Here is a 21,139-nt window from a genome sequence, read left to right as displayed (position 1 = left end):
TGGACCCGACCTTGAGATCGGGATAGAGGTTTTTTCAAGCACTTCGACCAGGACGTCTCCTGGTAGGTGCTGTCATGAAGCTACTCGACTGGCCAAAGAGTCAGAATGGGAATTATATTTGTAGAGGATATATTGGACTTCGAGTCCATCGAACTTTGACTCTAACCATCGATATGCTTGTAGATATGAGGCCATGCTTCCATTTTTACACTTTGCACCATTGTAAAACATGAGCCAATGCTCGGGTTTCTGTGCTGCCTCCTCAGGTTCAGGGTTTGTCCACTCTGCAACAAAATTAGCCAGAGCCTGCGATTTGATCGCAGTTCGGGGCATGGATTGTATGTCATATTGTCCCAGCTCTATAGACCATTGGGCAATCCTACCGACGACATCTCGATTGTGCACAATGGCACCGAGCAGATAAGATGAGACCACTTTGATCTTATGACTTAAGAAATAATGCTTAAGCTTTCGAGAAGACATTAGTACAACATACAATAATTTTAGGATGTTACGGTACCTGGATCAGGCGTCATGTAAGACTTCGCTCACAAAATAGACCGGGTGCTGCTTCGCGGATTTTTCCTCCTGACGCTTGACCACCAAGACCGCACTGACAACTTTGGAAGTTGCCACTACGTATAGGAGCATGACTTTGCCATCCTTTGGGGGCACGAGGGTCGGTAATTTTTTAGGTATTGCTTGAATTTCTGAAATGCTTTCTCGGCCTGTTCATCCCATTGGAAACCATCATGTTTATGTAGCAATCTATAAAATGGCATACCTCGTTCGCCTGACTTGGATACGAATCGACTCAAGGCTGCCATCATCCTAGCTAGTTTCTGGACTTCCTTATGGCTGCATGGAGACTACATATCTTCAATCGCCTTGACCTTCTTGGGGTTTGCTTCGATGCCACGCTGAGACACCAAGTACCCGAGTAGCTTACCCGAAGAAAACACAGTGGATCTGGCCTTCGAGAACAATATGAACACATTTTTTATACATAGAACTGGCATTCTTTAGGCCAAAAGGCATCATATTATAACAGTAAACACTGAAAGGAGTTACAAATGCAGTTTTTTCCTCATCATCTATGCACATGCTAATTTGGTGATACCCCGAATAGGCATCTAGAAAAGATAGCAATTCACATCCGGAGGTTGAATCTACAATTTGATCTATCCTCGAAAGGGGATACTCATCCTTTGGGCTTGCTTTAGTGAAGTCAGTGTAGTCCACACACATCCACCATGTACCATTAGGCTTCTTCACCATGACGAGATTTGCTAGACACTCTCGAAAAGGGACCTCTCATACGAAACCTGCCTTCAATAGACAGTTAATTTCATCACGTATGACAGCTCGCTTTTCTAGGGTGTAGCGTCTCTACTTCTGTATGACTGGTCGAGCGCCAGCTAGTAGACTGAGTTTGTGGTCAATTATTTCTAGGGTTAGATGGTTCCCAAGCGAACACATCTTTATTTGCCTAGAGAAAAGTAATGAGCTTGAGTTCCTATTGAGGATCTAGGTTTGACCTGATGTTGGTGGTCTTGGCCGGATCTTGGGGATCTAGAGATACTTTCTTTGTTGACGCATTGTCCTGGATCTCCTTCACTTGAGGAGAAGAAGCAGGAGTCTTTGCCAACTCAACATCTTCTTCGTGACTTTCACTGGCGGTGACTACCGGTTCCTGAGCTGGTGGGACCGAAGCCTTAGCTCGGGCTACAACTACTTTGGAGGACTCAGGGTCTTTCGGCATATCCTTTGGCTTTGGGGTAACCAGAGTCGTGGTTGCCACCGTAGTAGTCTTCTGTTGCTTGGCTGGTGGTCCCTTCGGGTCTACCAGAACCCGTGCATACTACCTAATCATGTCCAGGGTTTTCATGTCATAGGCGACGGTACCCTTACGATCACCATGTATAGTCATCGGGCCATGAGGGCTAGGTACCTTGAGTACCAAATATGCAAAATGGGCGACTGCTATGAACTTCTTCAGGAACAGTCTACCCAAGATGCAATTATATGCCGACTCAAAGTCTGCAACCTCAAATGTTAGGAATTCAGACCTCGTGTTCTTGCCTTCTCTGAGGGTAACTTGTAGGTCGATTCTCCCATGGGGGATGCTGACATGCCCGGCATTATCCCATAGAAGGGCTCTCTGACTGGGAGGAGGCGCTTCCTGGGTAATCCCAAGTTGTCATACGTATTGGCGAAAGGGAGATTGAGGCTGCTGCCACTATCAATTAAGGTTCGACTGACCTTGTAATTCCCGATGTAGGGTTTTATGATTAGTGGGAGCAATGGACCATCATACAGATTCAGGGGATGATTCGGAATGTCAAATTGGATTGTTACCTCTGACCATTTAAGCCTTTTGTCTGAGGGCTGGGTGCTATTCACCTGCCACTCGACCTGCTTCAACTTGGTCTTGGAGGCTGGTGTTGCCGTGCCGCCATAGATTATAGCGATCTCATTCTCCCCCAAGGCGATTGGATCATCATCATTTTGGGGGTCAGCTCATCACCTAGGTGGCTCCTACTGGACTGGGCCTTCAGGCTTATGTGCTTGTTCTTCCTCCTGCTTCTGCTTCTTGTAGACCAAACAATCTACAAAGCTATGCTTGGTAGAACGGTGAACAGGGCAATAGACAAGAAGGTCCTTAGGTTTACCTTGTCGTCGTGGCAGAGCCTTTCCTTTTCCTGTGGCAAGGACTTCAGCTTCAGTCTTGCGCTTCTTGTCCTTGTTCTTCTTCTTATCTTCAGGATTGGGTTGTCCGTGCATTCGGGCTCAGGCATTGGCTGTCTTTGCTGTTGCATCGAGAATCTTGTAGAGCCTAGCGACCGTCTTCTGGTTTTTGGTAGCTAACTTCTCTGTGGTTCATTCATCTTTACACCCTTGCTTGAAGGCTATAATCACCTGATCCTCGGTCATGTTGGGGATCGTGTTGGGGATCTCACTGAATCGACAAATAAAGTCTCGAAGATGCTCATTGAATTTCTAAACACATGCAAACAGATCGTCCTCGCACTCGGGATGGTTATAAGTTGCATGAAAGTTGGCTTCGAATAGCTAGCGTAAATTGTTCCAAGATTGGACCGTGCACTCGAGACAATTCATCAGCCAAGTTCGGGCGGACCCTTGAAGGATAGTCAGTAGGAAATTGGCTTTTACATAGTCATCTCTTGATGCTGCCTTGATCACCATCTTGTAGACCTGGATCCACTCCTTAGGATTGGTAGTTCCATCGTACTTCTCAATGGGTCTAGGACGGAACTTGTCGGGCCATATCACCTGACACAGCCTATGCGCAAATGCTGAATAGGGGCTGACCGAATAGTTCCTGTGCTAGGCCATGTTGATATTGATGGTTTCTCGAGCATCGCAGTTCCGGTGATGCATATCAAGTTTGGGCTGTAGATCTCAGCCTCGTCTTGGTTGATAACGGTTTCCTACCGATCGATTGGATCTCTCGAGAGGAGGGTTACGACCTCTAGACTGAGATCACGGTTTGGCTGCCCTGGCATCCATGCGCTGCTTCATTTGGTCAGCCAGATTTTGAGCCTGCTCAATGATTTTTGCCAAGGGTGTGCCTTCTTCTGCCAGGGCTCCCATAGTGCCTAGGAGCATTCTGATCTAGATGTTATCTTCCTGGGCTGCTCAGAAGTTGGAACTTAGATTCCTTAGAGCTAGGGTTGACTGAGTTGGCGCCCTTGGCGCAGCTATATTGAGTGTTGGTGCGCTGCTCAAGCGCGGAGGTGGTTAGGAAACCGACGAGCCGGCCTCGTCGGCGGGAGTCTGAGCACGACTAGCCATATACAACTGGCGGCTTTCGAAGGGATCTAACTCACTATCAGAGTCCTCGAAGTCTAGATCAAGCTAAACAATTTTGTCATTCTTCTCCTACTCGGTTGGGTGTGCCCAGGAGGCGAAAACCTCCTGGCCAGCGCGAGTCAGATCGGGATCATCGATCCCCATCCACTTGAGATTGAAATCACCGTTATGCTTGAATATCAAGCTTCCAAAGTGGATGGTTGGTGGCATGTTGTGGGAGGGTGAATAGATCTGAGGTCCTGAGTAGTAGTTGCCCAAGATCTCAGATTTGGCCGAAGTAGGCAATACCTCGACGTCGAAACGTGTCGGTGCGGCATACCAAACTCCACTGATGATCGGCATGATCACTCCTTGTGCGAAATCCCCCTACCTGGCACGCCTTTGTTGGTGTTTTTACTGGCAGATATTCGGTTCTTGGAGGAATTCGCCTGATGCAAAGAGCAAGCACAGTAGAGACACGGGATTTATACTGGCATGGGCCCTTGGGAAGCGAGTAAAAGCCATACGTCCCGTTGCTACTTGTTTGTATTATGAGCTCATCGAATAGCGAGATGGCGATTACAAGATGGCTATGCCTATTAGAGTTTCGATGATTACAATAGGGCGGATGGCTTGCTATTTATATCCGAGGCCTACTTGCGCTACAAGTTACATAGGCATGCCCTAGTTGGAGTCTTGGCGTGATCTTCATATATCCTTCCTTGAATAGGCGAGTCATGAACCTTTGGGTCTTCTTCGGTTCGGATTCGGTAGCTAGCATATCCGGTAGTCGGGAATCCTAGGAGTATGGCACCGTCTAGTAGATCGGATGTTGTATATGCTGGAAGTGTTTCAGTTGCATGTTGCAAGCGTTTATTCCAAGTGTTTCATCTGTTTCAGAGTATGTTGCAAGCGTTTTGATCTGGATGTTGCATATGTTTCACACATGTTGCAAGAGTATGTTCCAAATGTTTCAGTGGTTTCATTCTTATGTTGCAAGTGTTTTATCTGGATGTTGCATATGTTTCATGCATATGTTGCAAGTGTATGTTCCAAATGTTTCATCTGCTTCAGACTTATCTCGAATTCAAGTATTTCATGTTGTAAGTGTTTCATGTTTCAGAGATATGTTAAGAGAGTCATGGTGCACGGCCTGGGTGCTTGGGGAAGGGGCATGACGAGCCGGGGGACCAGCAGATGGGGCGCACGACGCGCCTGGGGTCCTACGAATGGGGCGTGCTCATCCTCATCCGGGTCCCGTCCGCGCAGAGAGAGGAGGGGGCCAGGGGGAAGGATTGGCGGGCGCAGCCAGGGTGTGGGTGTGGGGTGAGGCGAGGCGGATGGGAGCGGGTTACATGTGTGGGGTGGGACGAGGAAGACAGGGGACGGACGTGCACGTGCAACAACCATACCCCAACGGCATGCATGGGCGGGCGGGATAGGACAGCAGCATGCGCGGGGCTTCCAGTCGCGCTCATCTGCTCTGAACATCCGAGCGCTAGTAAATCCCTTCCGGTATATATTATGGTGGCGTTCAGGGTTGAAGACATTGGCGATGTACTGTTGTGTTCTGTTAGCCTGTTGTGGGCTACATGTAAATGGCTTTGGGCCGACTTGAGTCAGTATGAGTGTTGTGAGGCCCAAGTCGGTGCAGGCTTGTATAAATGACGACCCGATATTGTGTCAGCTCTAGATACAGTAGCTAGCGCTCCTCCCTAACCTGCTCCTATTTGCCTGTTCGTCTGTTCCCTGATGGCCTGTTCGACACTCGTGACTTAACGGACACCGAAGGAGCTGTCCTCTTTAAGCTATGTATATTTAATCATGTGATGCGACTTAGTTTGGAAACAAGTTCGCACTAGGTGGTTACGAACATCATACACAAAAGAAGAAAAGTAATGAAAAATTCTCATGGAATATTACATACGGTCCTTATTGCGATTGAGGCAGTTGTCTGCAGCTCACCCATTTGCCAAAACCCATTTATTTTTTTTGAAAGGACGGAAAAAGCTTTGCCATAATTTTTATTAGACAGGAAAAGACAAAAAAGATTTTAGTACAAAAAAACACCAACTCGCCTGAGCGCTTCAGCCGGGATCGAAAGAAACACCGAAACAAGATAAAAAGCCTGAAACCACTCATGACAAAAATAAAAACCGACTTAAGCGCAAACCGCTAACACCTAACAACAACAAAGGCCCCTTAGGGGACAACCGAAACTGATAACCATGTCGACTAACTTGAGGACGTTCTAGGAACCATTGCCATGTTGTATTGGTTGATATCATCCTTGCATAAACTAGCTACTTCTCTTGGTCTTCTTGTCTTCTGTTGGAAAGTTCTTCTATTACGCTCCTTCCAAATATGCCATCAGAAATATATAATGATTCCATCAAACATTTTCTTTGTTGCCTTGTCAAAGGTGGCTCCACACTTTCTCCAGTAATTATAGACAGAGCTAGATTGATCGATATTAGTGAGATGAGTGATGTCGCACCAACTTTGAAGAATTGCCCAAGCCTCCTTTGTAAAACTGCAATCCTTGCACAAATGTTGAGGCATTTCAGGCTCAGTTCCACAAAGTTTACATAAAGGATCATTTGGCCAGTTCCTTTTGATTAAGTTGTTCGCCGTTAGAATCTTCCGATGTAGTAATGTCCAGGCAAAAAACCTGCACTTAGGTTCATTCCGTGCTTTCTAGATTGGGGTTAATCTTAGTTTGCTGTAGGCCCCCGCGAACTGCATATTGTAGGCACTACTAGTCATGTATTCCCCACTTGCTGTCCACCGCCATCAAATATTATCCTCGACTTCACTATTTATTGGTATTTGTTGTATCACCTCCCAAAGGTCGACATATTCTCTGAGTTCATCGGCGTCACTAATCAGTAGTTAATGTTCTATCCATTTGTTGTTATTCAACGCCTTGTCCAGTTTGATCTTTTTTCTTTTGCACTTTTCAAACAATCTTGGCGCTATATTTTTTTGCTGCTTTACAATTGATCCAGCTTGATGTCCAAAAGAATGTCGATTTTCCAATTCCAACTTCCACCACAGTGGACGCGTTGAATAGCTCCATGTCTGTTTTGTCGCACGGTGTGTCAAGATTGTTCCATGCTCTATCTTTTTGCTTCCATTTGAACCAAAGCCATCTCAACCTTAATGCCCTTACAAATCTCTCTAGGTCCAAAACTCCTAGGCCCCCCTTTCCTTTTGGACGGCATTATCAAACATTTTACTAAACGCAGACTACCTGTCTTGTGCCCGAAACATATATACTAGGGTTGTTTACTAGCTTTCCTTTTTTTAATTTCTCCCATTTCTCGAGAGAGCTCGCACCCTTTCCTTGTGCCTGAAACATACTAGAGTTCCTAAAGGTGATGATGTGGCAGAACTACCCGAAATAACATGCTTTTGAGGTGTTCATCTTCCACTAGACACTAAGCACTCTAAAAGTTAGCTACATCAGACAGTTCCGTCAAGCACACCCCACGGGAGAACTTGAATCAATCCACGTTTTACCTCCCGAATCCAATAATGAGTACAGCTTACAATACTTAGTCCAATTTCATACGATAAGAGTTCTTGGAAATTATTTATTACAATACCAGGGTTTAGAGTGCGATAATTAAACAACGGAATGAAAATAAACATCTAGCAAAAATGATACAAGGATCCGTCTGTGCCCACTAGAAGAATCCTCCACACAAGAGCTACTCCTCAAGCTGCACCTACAATAGGGTAAAATAAACCCAGAGTACACAATGTACTCGCAAGACTTACCCAACTAGTGGGAATAGTTTCCCGACTCCAAGGGGTATGATAGGCAATATGAGTTTGCTATTTTCTTTTTGTTTGCGAAAAACATTACTAGAAGTACATCCTTAAGATCAAGTTTAATTAGCAGTCATGATTTCTTCATTAGCTAATCATTCTAGGTAAGCACCTGTTCTACTTTCAAGCAAGGGTTGAGCAATCAGAACCAATTTACCATCTTTCATATTCTAGTTCTTACTACGGTGCTAGACCATAGCCAAGTCGTACCGTCTCATGAAAACGTCGATTTATGAACCAATGTATCCTAGCTGGGTACCCTAAAACACACGCCTCGCTTGTACCCTAGGCACAAACGAGACCAACCCACTCCACTCCTGTCGAGGGGTCCAGGTCCCTATCCAAACTTGGACTCTAAGCCCCACACTTGAGACCCGGTCTCAGCAGGGTGCTTAGACCTCCACCTTTCCCCGCCTCCAATCAGTCAGTCTAGAAAGAGCCGAAACCCACGACAAGAGCGCAACGAGCCTTCCCACTCCCATAAGCAAGTATATGCTTAGGATAATAAGTCTGTGACCTGACAACCATCCACAGCAACGGACGGTCCTCAATTGACTCGGACAAGGAAAACAGTGTAACCAAGCTAAGCCCTGTGACCGCGTGACACAACTTGTTACACCCACCAACAACCCATGCCATATCCCAGCCTGGTATCCATTTTTTTCTTCATCATTTTTATTATGAAAGTAATAATAATCACCTATTATGAGCAACGTCAGGTTACTCACACTACCGACAACCTAAACATAGCATCTACTTGAACCTGCACTAGTAGAACTTATAGGGTATATATATATATATATGCATGTGGTTTCCACAAAATTTTCCTGCAACGTAAATGCATAACACACACACACACACACACATATATATATATATACGGTGGATATGAAAAATAGAGGTTATGCATCGAGGCTTGCCTTGGGCAGGTGCGGTGTCAACTGTGTCAGTCAGTGGCAAATTCGGGACCTCCTCTTGTATGAGAATCTCCTTCTCATACTCCTCAACGATCTCCTCGAACTCGTGCTCGCCGGTGGTCACGATCTCCGCCGACTCGTTCTCTATATGTATGCGATGATGATGATGCAACGATTTAGTATTTAGGCAACAATAACTTTTAAAATACGAACACATATGCCATACTAACAAACAAGCTCTAATGACTAAGATACTAATCTAACCATCAGCTCTATCAAATCAAGTGTCAAGCTCACCCTAACAAGTGCTTAATTTCCTAAATCAATGTTATGCTCTTATTCACATTAAAGGTTCAATGGATATGTAGTTACCCTAATAAACAAGCTATATTAGGGCTACAAAAATTATAGTAAGCACATAATAGTACAATGAAGCTACTGTAAAAATTTTAGGATCAAAGCTATCACCAATTTACCACAAAAATTCCTACAATAATTACCCTAATAATATTAAGCACTTTCAAACGATTTAATAGCCCTTAGTATCAACACAGATATGCATGATCTATCTATTCTACCAGATAGATCACAATTTTAGGAACCTAACAAAATATGTTTCGCAATTTTTGGACACCTACAAAAATTTATATCAATTATACAAATCTAGCTCAGAAATTGAAATGTAAAAACTATTACTAATTCCTAAGAAAAAGGAAAAACGGATTCAACCGTGCGGCCCACCTACGTGTGGCCAGCACGGACGCGGCCCACACGTGAGACGACCCACGACGGGGGAGCCCACGCGCGCTGATGTTTTTGCAAAAGAGCCCTCGGACTTCTCTCGAACTACACCTAAGTCCTAATACTATTTCTTCCTCTCTCTGACGTATTCATTTAACCCCCTGAGTTTTTCCTAATTTCCACGCACACACCCCTGGGCAACTCTGTGCACGGCGGCGCAGCGAGCAGCGACACAGGGTGGCTATGCCGGCCACCTAGGACCTACGTGGACCCATCAAGCGGGTCGTTCACCATCCCCGACCTAAACTACTGTGCTGGGTGGTGGTGAGGGGTGGCAGGGCTCACTAGTGAGGGCTATAGCGACGCGCGGTCATCCACGACGGCGGCGTGACCATTTTGGTGAACTAGGGTAGCTATAGACCTAACGAGCTAGCGGGTGAGCATCATGAGCTTATCATGGACTCAGCCAAAGTGACAGTTGGAGTAAAGGATGGTGGAGGAGGGCTAGATGTGTGTGACTGAGCTATGCAGCGGCGCACCATGGCAGACATGGTCGCGTCAGTGGCATCGGGGTAGCGGTAGCGGTTCGACTAATGAGCGTAGGGTGAAGAGGGAGTCAAAGCGGAGCTAATGGTGCAACTGGACCGGCCTTTCACGACTCTGTTGGGGAGTCGCCACCTGCGTCGGACGAGCGTGGCCTTAATGTATTGGCGACGGGGAAGTGGCCAAATTGAGTCTTGGCCGGGCTCAACTCAAGGCGAGATAGGGTCGGGCAGCTAGGTGGCTTAATGGCAAGGCCATAGACGAGTTGATCGAGTTGAGGTGTTCTCTCTCTGGTGGATTTCATGGGCGTGGCTCAGACAACAGAGACGGCAGGGAGGAGGGTAGGTCCGAGCTCTGGCCGTCCTCGCCTTGGCGGCAAGCAGCAAGCCAGACCTGAGACAACACCTGCGTGCTCGCTGCGGGACAACACAACCAAAAAACGTACGCGCACATAGGCAGTTGGGGAGCATGGCATGGGCGACTACAGCGCCATTAAGGCGAGGTGATGGCGCAAGGCAGTAGGGAGCCAACCCACGTGTGCGCGGTGATGAGGCGAGCAACAACAACACAACACGGTGCCACAGCGGCAACAGCAGTAGCAGCACCACGCGGCAGCGGCCAAAGGCGGCCAGTGGCCCGATGACCGGCCAGGCAGGCGACCAGCGGTAGGTGCGGCGTGTAACACCCTAAAAATGCTCTTTTTGAAATAGGGTTAAAAAGATTTAATTTGGTATTTTCGAGCTCATAAAAACATAGGAATAATAATTTTCATTAAATTAAAATTTGTCAAAAGAATTTAGCAACATTTTTGTGCATACATGCCAGTGCATTTGATTAATTACAATGAGTGGTGGAATCCAAAATTCAAAATGAATTCAAAATGCTTTCAAAAATGAAATAAAAAATGGCTTTGAAATAAAAGAAAAGAAAAAGAGAATTGGAAAATAAAAGAATTTTCAAAAGTTTGCAAAAGTTTAGTTTTGGAAACCTCCCAAAAGTTCTCATCATGAAAAGTATATTTGAAACTATATTTGAATTTGATTTGAATTTGGATTTGAAAATGTGTTTAAGAAAGAAAAAAAAGAAAGGAATCTTTCCTCACTCTACTCCCTCTCTCCTTTCTAGCCCAGTCGGCCCGCTTCCACCTTCTCTGCGAGGCCCAGCTCCCTCTCCTCTCCCTTTTCTTCCCCACAGCCCACAGCCGGCCTGCTCCTCCCTTCCCCCTCCTTCTCGGGCCCGACGGCCATAAGGCCGGCCCAACCAAGCTAACGGCCGTAGCCGATGGCAGCTCTCGCTCCCCTTTCTTCCTCTCTCTCGCTGACCACTTGGTCCTGCACCTTGACCTGCTGCCACCCCAGGCCCGCACGTCAGTGCCTTCTCCTACCTCTCATCGTCGATGCGGACTCTGCCTATGGCCGTTTCTGTCTCCGCCACGTTTCCTCCTCCTTGGCGTGGCCTTCACGTCGAGCACCTCATAAATAGCAGCCAGCCCATGCCGCCCTATTCCAAACCCTAGCTCATACCACCTCTGCCTAGAGCTTGCAAGCGCCGCCACAACCCTAAACTACACTGCCACTAGGTCACCCCACCATTCTACAGCCATGCTGTCGTCAGGGACCGCATGCCGTTCATCGAAAATCAGTAATAGGGCTTATGGTGCCTGTGTTCCTTCCCCTCTCGTTCTCTGTCTTGTTTTTGCGCACACCGAAGCTCCGTCGGAGGAGCAAAGCTGCCTACTCGAGCTCATGGCTCCTTCCTTGGAATCCCTATTGTCCCCAACCCCTTGGATGAGTCCACCGAGCCTCTCTACATCTTCCCGTGCGTACCCCATGGTCAACTGAGGCCTTAATCCCATTTTGTCAAACTCCGGCGAGCTCACATCGCCGGCAATGGTCAGCCGCCGCGCTAGCACTGTGCCCGGCCGGTATCCTTTCTCTCCCTTTCCCTCTTCTAATCTGAGTCATCCAGACCAGATCCAAAGGCTCAGATCAACCCGTACCCCTTCATCGTGGCTTATTTTCTAAAGAGGCCCTCGCCTTTTTGATATTAGAACCCGCCGTCCCTACAGTTTTTCTAAAGAGCCCCTGTCTTTCTTCAAAATAGTACCCACAGTCCATGACCAGATTTAAAAATTAGATTTTATTTATTTTAATTCGAAAATCAAGTTCCATCTATTTACAAAATTGTCACTATCTTCATTAGGCCATATCTTCTCCATATTAACTCTGATTCGACCCGTTCAACTTGCGTTAGGTTTGTAATTGCATAATCTACATGTTCATACTATTGTTAGGTATGTTTTCAACTTTTAAAATTCTAGGTTAGATTTAATCTATTATTTTATTAAAGAAAATCTTGTTTAATTCATAACTTTTTCGTTATAGCTTTGATTAGCGTGCTTTTCGTGTCTGTGTGTTCATAGCAACGTGTAGAACATTTTTAAAACCTTTTTACTTGCTGTTTATTATGGTTGGTGTACTGTTCTAATTTAGTTCTATTGTTTGCTTTGTGTATGATTGCATGGATGCTTGTATGGTGCTTTATGGTTCTGTCAGTCGGTGAGCTTTACATGTTGACCAAGAAGGAGTTTCTTGGAAGCTTTGGACTAGAAGAAGGATCAGAGTTTTAAGGCAAGTATAGCATGAGGCCATCCTTGTTACCTATTCACCTTTAATCACTTAATTCATATTGCATGTGTCTACCTTGTTGCCAATAAGGATATCCTAGGTATCTGATATCTTGTACCTTGTCTCCTATTAGATATGCATTGGGTAGTATTATGCTAGTGCTCAAGATGAATAACCATGATCGTGTAACTTGACTAATGGTATATTCAATAAACATTAAAAGATGTTTTTTAGCAACATGGAATCAAGGGGGTTAGAGCATTGGGCTGTTTTTATGGTGCTCTAGATTCCTCTTCCTAAGGACTTATCTGTAAGTGATCATTCGAGACTTACAGTATAGTTGTGAGGGCTACATGGCTTAGGCTTTAGCTCAGTATGAGGACCTTTTCTAGCTTGTTAGTGGTTACCTTTATTGGTGTAAGAATGACTTGATAAATCGGGTATAGGATAGCCTCTACTCTTATGTGTATAGCCGTAATAGAATTATGCCATTCGACAGGGGGTTCCTATATTTGTTTGCCGAGTGAATCTAATGGCCCTAACTTGTTAGACAAACCTTTGAAAGGCTTCATAGAGAACCCTGCCTGCTCACCTTGGAAGTGTTTTGGGAGTAATTAACCCGGGTATATGGGTATCACGACTCACAGTGAAAGTGTACAACCTCTGCGGAGTGTAAAACCGGTATATCAGCCTTGCTCATGGTCACGAGCGGCCTTGGAACCCTTATGGAATAGATGATCATTAATGGTTAATGATTATGAACATCGATGATACTAATGATAAAGATGCTCACTAATAATTACTGTTTATGTTATTTATTATTTATGTTTACCTGATCATGTGTTTATGTGGGCTTGTGATAAACTTGTTGCTACTCAATTACTAAAATTGTGACAATTAAAAGCTAATCGCAGTTAACCAGTGTCAGCCTTTTGAGTCTCATGAACCCCAAGTTATATTTATTGAGTACGACATGTACTTACACTTATTTTACTTTTAATTTTTTAGAAAAATCCTGGATGGGTATCAGATTGCTAGAGTTTGAAGAAATTAGGCTTGTGATCAACCAGTTAGTTGTACCTGTGAAATTGGAGTCTTCACCCGAAGATCAGAGTTGTCTTTTCCGTTGTTTGCTGTCTAAGGTTATATCCTTTATACTAAGTACGTTATATATTGAGCATTATCTTTCGATATTACTCTTATTTATAGCTATATGTGAGATTTGATTTCCTAGGCTCACATATGGTGTGTATCTGGTTTTGTTCTTAAAACCGGGTGCTACACGGTGGCCAGCAACGCGACAACGAGGTGGGGCAGCGGCACGACGGCTAGCAGTGGCCAAGCCGTAGCCAGGCCGTGGCTAGGTCGAGGACGGCCTTGGCCAGCCAACACGCGACAACGCGTGTGCACACAGGTGGCCAAACATGGCGATGTCGTGCTCCCGAGCGTGGTGACCGCACCCACCTAGCCAACCAGCTCAAGATGATGTTCGTGCACGGATTTTAAAGCGTTTGTCAAAACTAAATCGATTTGATTGAGGCTCGACCACCTAAACTATGCTAAAGAGGGTACATCAAACTACCATACGAAACAAAAACATAGCACTGACCTTAGCTAAATTTTCCAAAATTAATTCACCAACATAGCCTTGCACACTGTTTTCAAACTTAAGGATTTTTTCTAAGTCTTGAGCTGGATTTGATTTCAAGTTCCATTTCTAAGTTATTAGAAATACTAGCTAGCAATATTATTTTCCTAAGACAAAAGTTGCATTGTCATCTACAAAGTTTGTACTTCAAACTTTATTTAAATGTCACATACATGTTTTATAATATTTTTGCTTAATAAAAATTGTTTTATAAGCCTACTCGATAACACACAAGCAATAGAACCTTTCGTAACTAAATCTTCGTTGGGCATTTTTAGTACAACCAAAATTCTATATTCACTTTCCCACATGTTCTCATGAGGTGGTTTAGTAATTGATTTAGGGCGTAACACCGAGGGTGTTACTGATGACACATTTGGATAAGAGGCCCAAGCTTTGTCTCCTAGATGTTAATGATCTCTGCATGGAGACTAGCTTTACGAGCACTAGCAGTTAAACATAAGGGTTAATCCAATCATGGCTTCGAACTCTAGATTTTGAAGAGGTCTTTTTTTTTATTTTTAATACATATTCATAATTTTTTTTAAAATATCCCTTGTATCTGCTAAATTTCAGAAAAGAACATTATCGTTTTCTAGTGGAACTACTTTTTAAAATCGTCCACTAGGTAAATGAATTTTACAAAAATTATCCACGGAAAAAATGATTTTTTTAATGAAAATCATTTCAGAATACCTGAAAGTCATACTCCCCAAGAAAACATTCAAAGCTTTTACGCTGGTTTTTTAATACAATGAAGAACCCACAAGTCTTTAAAAATCTAATTTTTAAATATAAATGCTAAAAACTAAACACGACCCATTTTGGTTGTATTTAGCATCATAGGCTTTATAGTTTTGTAAATAAAATTCTTCTCATAGTAGTATATATTTGACTTTTCAGTTAATAAGCTATTTAGGCCCAAAATGTATTCTAAAAATAAGAAACATCTACCAAAAACCATTCTTTTTCCATGTAATTATCAACATATGCACTCAAGTGAAATCTAAACTTCTTAACAAATCGCATGCTTAAGATTATACTAGGTAGCGTGCCCGTGCGTTGCTACGGGACAACTAAACTTTTGTACTAAAAACACACAGATCACACGATAAGATAACAATACTATGAAATTAAATACCGACGTTAAAGTGATATTTAATATCTAAAAAACAAAGTTCATGAAATTAACATAGTCACGTAGAGCGTGGCGTCACATGCCCACAAACTCTACTGTATAGACATTTTCGTGATGCGGCAAAGATAATGTTTTATATCGACAGGAAGAAATCTCCTATATCTGTTTCTTTCGTGCGCCAATAAATCTACAAATAAGTTCTATCGCATCTCCATACTATCTTTGCGGGTTTCTGAATGCTTCCTCGTCTGCCTCGCTTTTGTAGAGTTGTTTGCTATAGGAAAAGAAGGAATCACGCAGGATAGAAAAGGAGATAATCACCACAACCAATACGTAATGTGATTATTTTTGTTTTTTAGAGATTTGCTTTTGGAAAGAAAAATCAGAGGGAGGGGCAGCGTAGCGAGGCGCGAGACCAAAAGGAAAACTACGAGCAATTCAAGACTCAAATCTGAGCGATCATGGGGAGGAGGGATGGCAGGGTTCGGCAGACCGATGACCAGAGGGATTTTTTCACACGATGACGGTGCCTGTGATTGAGCACGATTGGTTTTGGTTTAATGCCCACGCGTTGCAACGGGAGCAACAAAACTAACACAATCAAGATGATGGTTCATGTCTATATGTTTCCCATGCAATATTTTTAGTGAACTCTTAAGATTGAACAAGACAAACACAATCAAAATTTTCTTTTTCAAATTAATTTTTTATTGCAAGGTGCTTCGTGATTACAATTACAAAATACTGAAACATAACAAAGTGCTCCGTGATTCAACACCTAAGCTGACTGTTCACTAGGCCTTTTGAGAATGATCTAATCATTGAAGCCTTTCCCTAAGAGGAGGCCTCAAAAACTAGTTTTCTATCATGCTTCGATCGTTGGGGCAGCACCAACACTCTCGACACGCCTCCCCAGTCGCCATCTCTGCCACCAGTGTGACTGAAACCAAATAGCTGTTGCGCTTCAAAGTTCATACCAAACAGCTATGGGGCGTGTCTCATCTTAAGCAACAATAACAACAGATATGATATCATACGGTGTTCTTGAAGAAAATACTAGGCCTAGATAGATTACCCAACATAACAGACTATAACGTGTAACAAAGAGGCAAATGAAGATATGTGAAACAGCAGACATTAAACTCATTGTCTTTCATTGAATCTGAATTGGTTATATGTTACATGGTGTGCAGACAGTTTAACAGAGTCATCCACACTTTATTGCGATGCTCGTATGATTAAGATGAATTACAGGATTCCCTGAGAGGGTTTCTCACCTCTGCATCTTGTTACTCAATTCAATGATGTACATTGCAATGCACAAGGATTCCATGATACATTTAAGAGCTAGCCCTCTCTGCTCTACTCTTTGATAATCCTTACCGACAGAAAAGAACTCAGATTAAAAATAGGGACGGATTAAACGGAGCACTTTCGCAAAGATGGAAGGGCCATAAGCTAATATGACTTACTGACCTCATAACTAACTAATACTAATTACAGTGTATAGTGAAGAAGATTGCTGATGGCCATGCTCATTTGGTTCCTGCATCTGGCCAAATTTCCATCTTCTGGCAATAAAAAAATTCACGTAGGGGTGCTTACTAGTCATTTTCCAAGGAGTGAGTTATGTTTTGGCTTGATAATTGTCTTGCTAGTAATCAAGAGAAAAGCAATTACCTAATTGATTGCAATATCAAGAAACAAAAGCTAGTTAAACAAAAAACCAATTGTTCACGTGGTATAAGAGGGCTGCTTGGAGGCCACTGCTTGGTGCAGGCGTGGTGCTCATGACTTCATGAGCCCTAGCTTTCTGTATCAGATGTGCGTAAGGAACAAAGGCCCCTAGAACAACATTGCAGAGGAAATAGACTTACCAAGATTAGATGTTGTATGTATATACAACATCTGATATTGGTAAACCGAACAAGGTACCCTAAGTTAATGATAAAGAAAATGACCAGGATACATGAGCAATAAAGTACTAAATTTCAAACCAAATTAAACATGACATGATTACCGATAATTAAATGAAAATTAATTGGTGAAGTTGGTTTGAACCCTCTTATGGAGTTTTGGTGGTAGAACTTGGTTCATAATGAGTCACCTTACAAACACTTTCCTATGAAGAATGCAGTCTTGATGACTCACTGATTGCCAACACCTGAAAAATGCCAACCCAAAAATGTAAGAAAAAAGTATTACCTTCAAGGTAGTACATAATTGCATATGTTTGGGGCCTAGGGAGCTAATCACACAATGAAAAACGTCTCACGCAATGACCATCCCTCTCTCTGGGTTGCGCCAATTTGTTAGCCTTTAGAAGGAAGAATATGAGTTAAAGGTTTGATACATATAGTGAAAACAAATATATTGTATTCCACAGGGGCAGAGCATCTTATGCATCCTATTGTTCAATCTCTTATCCAAATATTAATTTAATAGCTGATGCAACAGTATAATTTTTTTCATTAGTAGTGAAAAGAAGGCAACAAACCTCAACCCCATACAAACCAAGTTGTTAGAATATAAAAATAGTCGCCTGATGAAATATTTTTGACCGAAAATAGATGAAATATTATATCTTGGTCATGATATCTGAAAAATTGCATCATATCATATTTCAATTAAATTGTAGTAGTAGCAGAGAGAGTGAACAAATAAATTTGCATTGTCTGTCGCACAGGGCAGTAATCCAGAAATATAGCATATTATATGATTGTACATGGAATCAAGAGATTATTAAAATTAGGCTACATAATAGAGGTACTTAAAACATCAAAGATTCCCTAAGCAGGGAAGTTTTTAACATGCAAAGGAACTTGGGCTCAATAAGATTTGCAAGTTTAGAAGTGAAGCAACACAATAAGGTTTGCAAGCTTAGAACACAAATGGTGGAACACATTCATTCCTTTTCTGTTCGAACTGAAAGTTTACTTTTGGTTTCATAAGACATTGTTTTTTTACCAAAGAGGTAAAAATGAAGTCTAAAATTACCGGTGAACAACAATACTCCAAGTGCATCACCTGCAGAGCTCTAGTCCATAAGGAAGCTAAATGAGTAAGAAATTGCAAAGGAACCCAACCAACTAAAGGATCTCACAAAACATTATACATAACAACCTTTATTTACCTGTATACACCAGCTCAGCTTTGTAGCGTTTATACGATGAGGAGAATCCGTCTTCCACTCCTATCCATGACTTTGGCCCCAAACAATGTAATTGGAATATGAAATGATCATGGTTATAGACAAAGTGGTATAATCAGTAACTTGTATCACTGAAAGCAATTTATCTCAAACCTGAATAATGCCAATAAAGATGGTTCCAAGTTTTCTAGGAAATCCTGAAGTTATGATAAAAGCAAAAAATCCATAAAGGGCTGTTACAAAAGGCCAACACAATATTGGAGACATTTGATTACTAGCAGAACTAAAAATATAGGTTGCATAGAAGGCAACACCATTTATCCCTCTGAGTTGCTGAAAAACCATGAAGCCAACACCCACCTATGCATATAAGATTAGCAGTTACATACCTGATAAATATTTTGAAAAGTTTCATATGATCAAATTCCAAATTCAATGACCAAAAGAGATGCGTATTCTAAAGGTATGTAGTTGAATAAATGATTCGTTACAATGACCGCATGTTGTGCCTACCAAGGTGCAAGAACAATACTGTACCTGTCCTTCTATCAGGTTGTCATGAAGATGGATACGTTTTGATAGCGCCACTCACCTGATTTTGGTCCAGTGAAGCCCTTTAGCACAGTTTTCAACTTTCCGTGACCTCACCAAGGTAGGCACACTTTCTAATACAGTCACAGCAGTATCGCGCAAAATTTTGGAGGCCATACACAATCGACATTCACGCATTCACACCCATTTGCATATACACTCACAGCCGTATTTACAATTGACAAAAAAATGAGGAGAAAAAGGCATAGCATACCTGAGTTGGAGGCGACATTGTTGGCGCAGGGGCAGCACGAGGGAGATGGCCACACGCTGGGGCGGTGGTCTGCAGGGGCTAGGCGCGGGCGAGGTAAAGCGGCCTGATTGCGCCGGCGCTTGAGTATTTGTGCTTGGCCGCCTCTGAGCTGTCGTGCAGTAGGCGTGAGGTGGGGAGCGGGCAGCATGCGACGATGGCCTGTGGCACGGAGGCCGCGCTGTTGCGTCGCCTTGACGGGGGCCGGCAATGTCGGGGCTCGCCGCGGCGTTGCACGCCACCCGTGGGGGGGAGCGGCACCGCCGCCCGCGCCTCGTGCTCGCCCCGCCCGTGCGGGTGCGCCGTTGCGCGCCACCCGAGGGGGGAGGGGGCACCGCCACCCGCACCCTATGCTTGGCCCGGCCGCACGGGTGCATCGCCGCGCCAGGGCCAGGGGGGGGGGCGCCCACCGCTGGTTGCTGGTCGCACCAACGTGCCAGCCAATGGTTGGTCGACGACGGCCGCGGGCGGGGCGGAGCTGGTGTGAGGCCGCGTCGTGGAGGGTGTAGGCAGGGTGATGCCGGTCGGCGAGGAGGCGACGTAGCGGCGAGGATAGGGAAGCGCACCTACGACGAACGAATAGATGACGCGATCCACGAGGGGCACGGGGGAGATGGTCGCGATGGTGTGGCGTGCGTGGGATCGCACGGGCGTGATTGGGGGAGATGACCGTGATATGTGGCAGCGGGGGAGGATGGAGTGGAGCACGTGATGCAGTTTGTTTTGGAAAGAAATCGCACGCAACAGAAGACCGACGGGGAGAGGAAAAGAGAACCCACGGGGTGAAGTGAAGGTGAGGCGAAGTTTTTGTCGCACCAAAACGGTGTCTTACTTTTAGTCTTTTTAGTTGTGGTAGATTTGCACGTCTTTTGCATGTGCTTTGTCTAGAACTTTGGATTTCACTTGAGTACGTAAGCTAAATAATTACATGGAAACATTCAAACATATCACTTGAGCACGTAAGCTAGGTCGATCACCACCGGATATTATATCACTAGGATTTAATTTAAATTTGTTCCACAAAACATGTCATTATTATAGTTTATACATGCATGTAATCCTGTGATTTGCCAAACATACATAGACGCAACTTTGCATCTCTTGTTCACTGTAAACAAACGTTGCGGTCGATCATGTCCTCCTCGTTAGGGACGCAGCAACGAAAGCGCTGGATTTACTTGGATACGCATCTAGAGGTGACATCTCGACGAGCTTCTCCGCAACCCTTGAGAACTCGTCCATAGCATCTACAGATGGCCCGAAATGCTGCGCTATGATTGGCTCCATTACAGCTCTCAGCGCATGCGCCCCTGTCTTTGGCGCGACAATGTCATTCTGATCAGGAGATTCATGGACAGCCATCTTATCGATTGAAAATGAACCCTCAGCTTCTATTATCTCCCTCAGCTCCTTCTCTGACGGCCCGTACAATGGTATGTAGAAAGAGTCAAGTTTCTCATTATCGATCAAAACCATTGTTAAACTGCCATCGGGCCTCCGGGAACCATCTCTTAAGCTCGCATATGCAAGATCCGTGTGAAGTCATCCTTAAACTGCCGAGCGCAGGCCTTGATGCACTACAAGAAACGTGTCATCTTTTGACATCTGATATTGGTCATAATACCTGAAAAATAAGTCATAAGTTGTCATTTGTGTCACCAAGTTGTTGAAAAATAAAATGTCAAAAGATGAGCGTCTTGAATGACAACTTATGACATTTAGGTGTTTAAGTCATAACGTTATAACATCTGATTTCATGTCATAGGTTCTTTGGACTTTGCCACGTAAGCAGATGCCACATAGGATGACTCATTGATGTGGCGCTGAGATGGCAGAGTCTAGAAACATCATAAAACTGAATTTGGCCTGTTTAAAGCCATATAGCA

The 21,139-nt window shown here is 43.9% G+C and overlaps 1 protein-coding gene across 1 annotated transcript; it reads right to left on the bottom strand.

The window, feature by feature from the left end:
- Window positions 1-20,384: 20,384 nt before the first annotated feature.
- LOC136523430 (7-methylxanthine methyltransferase 1-like) lies at window positions 20,385-20,729 on the bottom strand. Its single transcript, XM_066517116.1, has one exon. The coding sequence runs from the start codon at window positions 20,727-20,729 to the stop codon at window positions 20,385-20,387; it is 345 nt and encodes a 114-aa protein (XP_066373213.1).
- Window positions 20,730-21,139: the final 410 nt, after the last annotated feature.

The sequence above is a fragment of the Miscanthus floridulus genome, chromosome 18, assembly GCF_019320115.1.
Source record: "Miscanthus floridulus cultivar M001 chromosome 18, ASM1932011v1, whole genome shotgun sequence".
NCBI lineage: Eukaryota > Viridiplantae > Streptophyta > Magnoliopsida > Poales > Poaceae > Miscanthus > Miscanthus floridulus.
This window is presented reverse-complemented; position numbering and strand designations above follow the sequence as displayed.

Bases quoted from the DNA above. Each gene is read 5' to 3' on its own strand.
- LOC136523430 (XM_066517116.1), bottom strand. From the start codon at position 20,729: ATGGTTTTGATCGATAATGAGAAACTTGACTCTTTCTACATACCATTG.